Consider the following 10,123-nt stretch of genomic DNA (forward strand, 5'->3'; position numbering starts at 1 on the left):
TGCTGATAAAAATTTAAGCACAAAATAATGTCTTTAAATCTAGTTTGCATTTAAATGGATAAGCTCATCATCAATGATTTTTTGAAAATAAGTTCTAAATTTCAATACTGATATTCTGGGGTGGCTTAAATATAATACGCTTCATGATATTCTATGCATGTGCAATTTTTCGTAATAACTGGAGAAGTTCATTATTCCAGTATTAATATTCATCCAGTTATTGAGGGGTTAGTGCTTTGTCTCTGCATCTCTTTTGTAGCAATAAAAAGTGAATTGTGATTGCCAGTCGCAGTGAGTCTAGATGCAAACATGTTACTGGAGCACCACTGGTCTTGCCTTGGGAGATTCCCCGCAATGTATAAACCTCTTCATTTTCCTGGTGGAATAAAAGCCACTAGTGTTTATGGCAACCCAGTTTTACAAATGGCAAAGAATTCAAGAAGTCATATAGTTTAAATTTGCATTTTTTTTGTCTGGGCTTTCTTTCCCCTAGTTAATGGAGTTTCTTCAACCAATGATGTCTCCAGACTCCCAGTCCTGTCAGTTCCTGGAACTCTGCTCTCCCCAGCTTTTCAACAAGGAAGCAATCACAGTGGTGTTTCAAATGAAAAGCAAAGCGCTGTCAACACTATCTCAAGGCCTCGACCTTCTTCTCTAAGAAGTAAAATTGATGCATGGCAGATTATTCCACGTATTATTAAACCAAACTCTAAAGACTCTGAATGTTTAGAGGGCAATGGAGATCCAAATGTTAACTTCTTGTCAGATACTGAGGAAAGAACTAAGTGCCACATGCCCTCGTTACTTGATATTGATGTGGAAGGTCAAAACAGAGACTGTACTGTGCCTTTGTGCAGAATGAAGAGCAAAACTTGTCGGCCATCTATATATGAACTGGAAAGAGAGTTTCTGTCGTGAGTGCCTTTCATTTTAAAAATGTTTGCCTCATAAAGGGGAACAAATATAAAATTCTTGTCTGTCTAACACTTTGTGCTGCTGTTTTCTGATGTACTGTGACAAATAGTACCAAAACTATTAAAATGGGCAGCTAATTAAGTGTGGTAGGTGCCTTTTTCAAATGCTCCTTGGAATCCCAGCTAGTAACTCTGAAAGCACAATGCTGCAAAATCGTATTCTAGGTGAACTTCGTAAATATATTTTGAATTATTAAAATAAAATGCCCACCTCCCTCTGCCATGTCACAAAAGTTTCCTTTAGGTTTGAGGGGTTTTGCTAGAAATTTAACTTTCACACATTAAAAAAAAACAAATTACATACAGAGCAAGGTTGCACTCTGTCAAGAGTTTCACCTAAGTAGTGGTGGTCTGAAGCTTGCCTCTGTGGCTTGTAGGTTCAGGGAGAGGGACAAGGGGTTTAAGGTGCAGGTACAGGAGGCTCTGTTCACTCTTCATTAAGGAGGTGGTTACTTGCTGGCATTTGATACTAAAATTGGTTAAGAACCAGCAGCTTTATTTTCAGTTTTTATCCTTGGTTATTGTGAGAACTTTCTTAGTTTCTCCAGAAAGTTACACTGCTTGTATAAACATTTCAGTTTCAGCCACCATATCGATTTGAGAGGGTAAACTTCAGTATTGCGATTGGAGTAAAGGTATTTGACATGCTTTGTAATGTGAAACAACATTCCTCGTAGGTAAGGATACACTGGAACGTAAATATTTGTACTCTTAACCTTTTGAAGACTACAGTGTTTGCACTGAAAGCAATATTCTTGGGTTTGAATTTTTTGTTTGTGGGGAAGGGGTTTGTCCCCATTCTTGTTTTTTAAACTCTGCTGCACCTTGTATTGAAGAAAGTTGGTGGTTTTTAAGGATAATTGGTTTTAAGTGAGCCAATGGTGCATTTTATTGCACTTAATTTTAAAACTGCTATAATTTAATATGAAATCTTTCAGTATAATCTCTGTAGCTTTTATTCCTAAGGTACTAAGGTACCTTATTCCTACTTTTATTCCTAAGGTACACTGAGTGCCTGCTTACTCTTATTTAGGAATCAAAGGACAGAAACAGATGTGCTTGACTGGTTTTCAGTGATAGAAAGTTTCCAGAAAATTCCAAGTAGTTAATTGTGGGGGGAGGAACATTTAGCTTCGATAACACTGGTAGTTTAATTTTTTACAGTATCACTAAGTTGCCCTAAGTGAATGATTAAATAAAACCAAATGTACAGTATACTTTCCATGATTAAACCATTTTTAGAATTAAAGGAACATCCCTCATTTTCGAGTATTTGAAGTCCTAATTTTGCAGATCATTTGACATTTAAATAGTTTTCATAAATGAAATTAGATAATGTTAGACTAAAACTACTGTGTTCTCATCAGAATACTGTTTTTTTAAGACCTGTGTTTAAATCTTTTCTTCTCCTTTACTCTGGGGTCTGGGTGTGCAGATAGAATACACAGTTGCTTAAAGCTTCAAAACCAAGGGATTAAAAGAGAAAGTTTCTGTTCTAAGACTGTATGCACTACAGTATCCACCTGGAAGATGATGTACAATTACACAAATGAAGTCATGAGGTCTTAATCACACAGAGATTTTCACACAGGAAAAGTCACTTCCCAGCTCTCAGTGTGAAAATAGAAAAGAATTTTCCTTAAAGTATTAGTTTACCAAAAGTAAAGACAAAACCACTAGTTGCCTGTAAATCTAAATGCTCGCATAGCAGATTGTTACTGTATTTTCTTCAAACCTGTTTCTGTCGCAGTATCCTTAGTTTCTGTCAACATGATTCAAGTCACATACTGTTTGTCTTCTGTTTCAACTTTAATTTCATCAGAACACCTCAATAGATTGTAGATTGTCTATTCCAGTTTTAATACAAAATGTTTTCTTAAAATAAAGTCATGAATCAAATTTTAAGTATAGATTAATAGCACACTTACCTTCAAGGCTTAATTAGAATTTTTGAGCATAATATTTCAACTCTGTATTGATCAATTATTTCTGTGTAATACTGAGAGAAAAGGAGTTGATTGTATTATATGTATCTGAAGAAAGTTTCTCTATTTGGCTTTCTGCAGGAAAATCTCAGGTGCTGAAGTATTTTGACTTGTAAACTACTGTTAAGTTCTGTATTTTTAAGGTTTGTATAATTTCAAGTGTTGAATTTTGCACCCTGTGTTTTGTAATCGATAGTATCAGCCTAAAAAGCTCTTTGAGCTACATTGTTTTCACTTACTAGTGGTGTATAGCTCTTGTAATTAAACACAGATTTCTATTCCTGTTCAATGCATAATTTCCCATAAGGTTGGGACACATGATATGGCCAGCCCAGCGAATTCTAAGAAATTTAGGAGTTTGTAGTCCATCTCTTATTCTGAGATAGCTTAGGTAAACTATCTCAGATATTTCTCTGATATGATGCAGTTTTTTTAAGCTATAGTCTATAGTGCTTTATAATTGTTTTTATAGTTTAAAATTATAGGCCAGTCTTCACTATAATTAAAAAGAAAAAAAAATTCTTTCAATCGTGGTTTCAGTCTGTAATTCACATTTCACCAGAGAAATTTTCTGTAAAGATATGGAAATCTGGTATGCATTATGTGACGTGTCTTGGTTAAAAGGATATTTATTTCAATGTAGGTTGATAGCCTGACCAAATAATAATTTATGTTGATTGTTTTAGCTTAAAACTGAAGGTGCTTACACTACAAAGATTAAGATAAACACTTGATATACTGTTTTACAAAACCTGATGATTTAAATCTTTTTATTTAAAAAATAAATGTTTTGTAGTTACTGTATTGCAAAGTGACCTGAATTTTCTTGAAAAATATATTTTAATGTTTTTTTAACATTACAAAGGAGTTCTCTGGTGAATAACCAGGAGCTGTATACTATGGCCAGCCTGTTCTTGAAAGACTATAATATAATTGTTACTCTAAGATTAAGAATCCAGTACAGTAACATGAACATTACTGTAATAATGATATGCACTTGATATGGGCAGAAACATTTGGCATAAGCTTGGTTTTTTTCTTTGATGTGACCATAATATTCTTTTGATGCTTTTTACAATGGTCACTGGGTGTCTTAAAGGAGATAGAGTAGTGGATGTAAATAAAATAATCTCAGCATGTGATTCAGCATCAAGAATACAGCTAAGTAATAGCATCCTTCAGTTGTGGGGTTTTTGTTGGGAGAGTCCATTTGTTCTTTGGGTGGTTTGGTACTTTGAGGTTTTTTGTTAGGTTTGTGGGGGTATTTTTAGGCAAATGAAGCCAGGATTTTCCTTTTTAACACCTTTTGTGATCTTCCCTCTTCCTTGATCATGTCATGGGTGCATTAGCCCATTTTTCAGTCAGGAAGAGGAAGTATCCATTTCCACAGTGACATCAGGCAAGATACAGTGAAATTAAAATAGAAAAATACTGAATTTATAAGATTGCAAGCCCAATCTCATGCCTGCACTCAGCTTGTAGTGAGACCGGCTGCACAACAAATACTTACGTCGCCTGTGAGTGTCAGTATGGAGCCCAGATTGTAAGCCAAGATGCAGAGGCAGCTTATTTTATGCACAGGGTTATAATGGTAATACAAAGATCTGTGTACAAGTGTGAGGTAATAGAAAAGATCACAGTGTCACCCAACACCTTCCTTTTAATATAATTATTCAGATCACTATTGTGTATGCACTATGAGGAGCTGAGACTTACCTAATACATTTTTGATGCAGTTGGTGGTGCTTAAGACTGCAGTATTAGGTATTCTAAATTATGTCCAGAGTCCTTGCAAGGATGTAGTGGAATTCTTCATTAACAAATATGAGGCAGTTATCCCAATGCTAACAGAAATCCAATATGCTTGATATAGATAGTCTGATAAAATAGTTTCTTTAACCAAAATAAGTGCTTTTTCATCTAATAAGTTGAAGAATGGAATACAGAGCTATGAAGATAGGAGGTTTTTACTTCTTATTTCACAGAATCACGGGGTCATTTATGTTGGAAAAGACCTCTGGAGATGAAACAGTGTAAGCTCCTCAGACAGAGCAGGCTTCCCAAGACCATGTCCATTGAAGGACACAGGTGGAGACTCCACAGCTTCTCTGGGCAATCTGTTCCAGTGTTTGGCCATCCTCACAGTAGAAACACTTACTCCTATTCTGATCAAATTTCCTGTTAATTGGGGGTTTTGGGGTTGTTTAGTGGTTATTTTCTTGTTGATTGATTGGTTTTGGTTGTTTGCTTTTTGTTTTGTTTTTTTGTTTGTGCCCATTGCCTCTCATCCTGTCACTGGACACGGCTGAGAAGAGGCTACCTCTCTCTTTACCCCCTGTTATCAGCTATTTATGAACAGTGATAATAAGATCCTCCTGGGCTCTTCTCCAGACCCAGCTCTCTCTGTCTTTTCATGGATAAAAGACCTTTCCCAGTCTTTGTGGCGCTGTACTGAAAAGTCTATATCTTTCTTGTTCTGGGGAGCCCAGAACTGGAGCCACCACTACAGGTGTGGCCTCACCAATGTTGAGTAGGATGACCTCCATCAATCTGCTGGCACCATAACTAGTGCAGAGACCTGTTGGCTGTCTTTGCTGTAAGGGCACATGGCTAGTTTCTGTTCAGCTTGTTGTCCATCAGGATTCTCAGGTCATTTCCTGCTCCTTCCAGGTGGCTGGTCCCCTGTGTGTACATGGGCTTGTTCCTCCCCAAATGCACTTCTACTTCATGAGATTCCTCTTAAGCCCAGTTTTCCAGCCTGCCCAGGTCTCTCTGAATGGCAGCACTACCATCTGGTGCATCAGGCACTCCTGCTATTTTAGATTGTCTGTAAACTTGCTGAGTATACCCTGTTCAAACATCCAGGTTGGTAATGGAGGTGTTAAACTGTATCAGCTCTACCCCTGGGGTATTCCACCAGTGACATTTTAGCAAGTTATAGTTAAAACCATCTCATATTTTATTCATACAATCTAAAGTATTTCTCCTAAGTGATTTTGGCCGTTGCAATTCATCAATTGTTTTTTGTTGGTTTTTTTTTCCATTTCAAAGATAAAGATATAATGACCATTCTCAGATCTAGGCCTTAGTGAATTGCTTCAGTAGTTGAGATTTGGCATCAGGATGGCCTGAGTTCAGTGCATCTTGATGTAACAGCTTAAATCTATTCAAAATATTTGCAATGTGCTTTAGAAGCAAAGTCACCAATTCACCTCGGGTGACCAAACTAGTCAAACTTGAGTCAGGTGTCACATTTGGTGTTACTTCTTTGAGCAGTCATTAATATGAAGTCTCATGCTCTGCAACACTGCTAAATGGACTTTTGAAAAACATTCATGTTACATCAGAGAACATTAGTCTTCTACCACATGAAGTATGTTGTTACAGGGTCTGGCAACTCGAATCTCTTACAGCTGAAGGCATTTATGAGTACTCTGATCTCTGAAGGGGAGGGGGAGAGGCCCCAGCTGTGAACTCCTCTGCAGAACACTGGCAGTGCTTCTCCAAAGAAAGGTGCCCAGGGCAGCCATTCCTACTGTAGATGTTGAGTTCTTCCCATGCTGGAGAATTTGCACATGTGGTGTTGTCTTCCTGCCAACTCCAGATACACCTAGGTAAGATCTTTGGTGTAGCAGTAGTCACCATGAATGTTCTAGTCATCTGAGGGCTTGCCAGTCCTTATGAAAGCAGGTGGAAGTCTACAAATTTGGGGTAAAGGAGAAAATAAACAATAGGACTGTTCATTCTGCTCACTGTTTTGCAAATCACTCACATAATTCTAAACTCCCTTTTACGGCAGAGGGAATTAGGCAATTATATTTTACAAAGCCTTTCTGCTGCTTTCCAGACCAAAGCAACACTTGTGCCGTGTGCTAGATACCACTTACTCTGCCTGGTGAATGCTGTCAGTGGTTGGGAGAGTGCAAAATTTTATTTCCAAGCCTGATAGAGGTCATTGTGCTAAGAAGCAAATGAAACAAACATCAGGTGTATCTGCCAGCAGTCTAGGTAAGGGAAAGATACATACAAGACATATATTGTCCAGTCACTTAAGTTGTATTGAGCACGTGGCTCCTGGGGGTGCTGGAGAGTCTCCTGTGGGCTGTTTTCCAGGGGCAGAGTATTTACCTAAAGAAATTCTGTTCCAGAAGTGGCCTTCGCATGGTTGTATGCCTTTTTGACTCTCTCATTAGGGATGTGTGTGTGTCTCTTTCAGTTCATGAGCCAGCTGAAATGATTAAGGCAGAAGTGACAGCAGTTCTATCACTCTTTTGTCACACTTTCATCAAAATATTTATTTTTCTCACTGTAGAACCCTGGAAGTTATTGATGTTGGTGGCTTCACTCTTGATAGTCAAAATTCTTACCACCAACTCCCTGATTCCTTCTTATTTGTGATGCAGCTGCTTGATGGCTGACTTTGGGGCTAAGATATTGTCATCCTAGTTTACTCACAAGAAATAACTTGTTGCACAGAAACTTAAGGGCAAGGGAATAGCCTTGTCTTATTTATTCATTATACCTCAACTTTAACCCACCAAAAGGATATTTTAGGTGCCTTTTCAGGTTTGGATGGTTTTTACTGTGATGGTTCTCCAGCTAAGTAAATTCTATTGGTTTATACAAACAGGCTATTAAGAGGAAAACCTGTACTGTCATCATCTATACCTTGAAGATGCAAAGAACAGATACTGTCTAAAACATATTAAGAGTTGTCATAGTGTGGAGTCATCAAGCTTGATCATTTTATCAAGTTAAGGAAACTCTACAGAATGAATATGTATATTTTTAGGCCTCCAGTGCTACTATTTCCACAGCTGTACAGTATATTTAAAATAAAAGTGTGCCTATCACAAATTTCTATTTTTTAAACAGGGTTCTGAATCCCTTAAAGAAAGTCAGGGGCACTCATAATGTTTGCATATTATGTGCTTGTAGATACTAAAAGCAAAGAGATACTCTAAGAGCTGTGAATATATTCCTAGAGCAGTTTTTCTCCCTTCACTCTAAAACCTTTCAGCACTTCGAGGCTTTGCAAGAAGAATGGCAGTGCTCCCTCCTTCTAGCTGTGTGTCAGGTAAGTACAGGGAGTTTGGCTCCAACAGATATTGCTGGAGGTAATTCTAGGATAAAACTATAGTATGAATATACATACAGTGAGTACTTTTCAAAAAGAGAAAACTACCCCAGCTTTTGCAAACAATGATTGTAGTACTTGTTTTGAAAATTATTAATTTTTGTGGTACCTGATGAATTTTTTTGAATACCTGCGGAAGTCAGAAAAGAATGAGGCTGGGTTACAGCTGAAAAGAAGCCTAAGTAAAGAACTTTCATCTTTATTTCCTCCTTCTCTATATAGTCCAATTTAAGTTCATCTTGCTGTTAATATTGAAAAATCCCAGAGATCCTGTAGTCCACAAAAGCCTTCATGTGAAATAAAGTACTTAAAAATTGCAGTTCAGACCTTACCACATGAAGCAGCGAGATAGAGGTACTCCAAGCATCTGATTCTTGTAATGCAAGCCAGTTAGCTTTTTCTCTCTGGAAAGAAAGGATAAAAACTGGAGAGTGTTGGTTCAGTATGGTATAAGAGATGACAACAGCTTGGATGACACCAAGTTGGGTGTGAGTGTTGACCACTGGAGGGTAGGAAGACTCTGTGGAGGGGTCTGGACGGGCTGGACAAATGGGCCACGGCCAACAGTATGAAGTTCCACCATGAGCTGTGTCCTGCCCTTGAATCACATTTCTCTCACAGGGATTTAGTTTGAAGCCGTACCTTTGATCCAAAATCTCTAACTTAATTTTCTCATTTCTCAGCCTATATTCAAGTCCTTCAGGTACTGAAATCTAGTTTTGTCAATTTGGGAGTGAGGAGTGTCCCCTTTTCAGATCAGATTTTCTTCAAAACCTGTACTTCTTGTGTTTTGGACTACTGAGCAAACACGTGAATCTCTGATAAGTAAAGCAACAATTCCATCAGTTCCCCATATTTAATAAGCCTTGGCTTTTATGATTTGTATTCTGGTCATGATACTTCTCATAAATTACATTAATTTACTTATAATCTTGTTCCGTGTATTAAGAATTTTGGTTCTTCCTCATCTTTACTGTGGTTTTATACAACCAAGTAAGACTAGTCTAATTTACTCTTCCCTCTCATTGCTTTCTTGTTACCATATTTATAAGTAAATACATCTGCCCTCATTTTAGGCCAATGTCCAGGTTGCTTTATTTTCCTGTGTGTCTTTCTCAAATGCCCCATTCAGTCCTTATATAAAATCATCCTCACTAGGGTAAGAAATCAGTTTGCTCCATTGAATCTTTGTCTAATAACTTGTCTAGGTAGGCTTTTCCTCAGTGGTGTCCAATATCAAAGAGTTAAAAACACTGTATCTAAGTGTTATCAGTTCACTGACCTCTCCCATGCCACTTTCAACAATAATTAACAGTGCTGTTTCAAGGAAGATTTTAAAAAGGGTGCCCATGTAATTGCATTGACTCGACACAGCCAGTTTAGTTCACGTTTGAGGTTGTTAAAGTCAAGTACTTTAGAAGTTCTGTAAATTGTTTAAAAGGCCAGTTGGATGTGAGCTTCTGAAAACTTTTGCTTACCTTTGAGTGAAATAAATACTGCCTTTTTACTTTGTGATATGTTTTAGTATTTTGTCTTGAAAATGCAACATTGAACAGCATCTTCTAAAATGGCTTTACTTTTCTGCAGTTTTCAGTGTAAGGAATTTAGGAGGAAAGTTTTAGCTGCAGGCAATACAAACTGGAGATCACACTCTGGTTCCAGGGCAAGTTTGGCTTTTGATCTTGGACAAGTCATTGAATTTCTTTTTGCTTACACTGTAGTGCTGGTCTGTAAGATGAGCACAAGGATTTCATCCTTTCTTGTAAAGCACTTTCAGAGCTGTGATCAAAGGCACCAGGTTTCAGTGGTAAACAACAGCTGCAGCAGTAAATGCCTTGACTTCACACACAAAGGGGAGCTCTAACTCAGCCTGGGAACTGAATACACCACAGCTGTACATACTTTTCTTTCACAGCACAGGCTTCTCGCAAGTTAAAGTTTAACTTTGGTAAGGAACAATTCCAGTCACAACTGGTTGCAATGATTTAGCCAGTAACTGCCACATCAGGGAAATAATTGCACAAAAT

The 10,123-nt window shown here is 37.6% G+C and overlaps 1 protein-coding gene across 2 annotated transcripts in view; it reads left to right on the forward strand.

The window, feature by feature from the left end:
- The window catches only part of MAP3K21 (mitogen-activated protein kinase kinase kinase 21), a 47,792-nt gene extending 38,181 nt beyond the window's left edge, over positions 1–9,611 (forward strand). For both annotated transcript variants that reach the window (XM_015622118.2, XM_015622119.2), the window contains one exon: positions 494–9,611. In XM_015622118.2, the coding sequence (XP_015477604.1) occupies positions 494–918 (425 nt within the window). In that variant the 3' untranslated portion in view covers positions 919–9,611. The remainder of the gene's footprint in view (positions 1–493) is intronic.
- The last annotated feature ends 512 nt before the right edge of the window (positions 9,612–10,123 follow it).

Source organism: Parus major, chromosome 3 (assembly GCF_001522545.3).
Source record: "Parus major isolate Abel chromosome 3, Parus_major1.1, whole genome shotgun sequence".
In the NCBI taxonomy this organism is placed as follows: Eukaryota; Metazoa; Chordata; class Aves; order Passeriformes; family Paridae; genus Parus; species Parus major.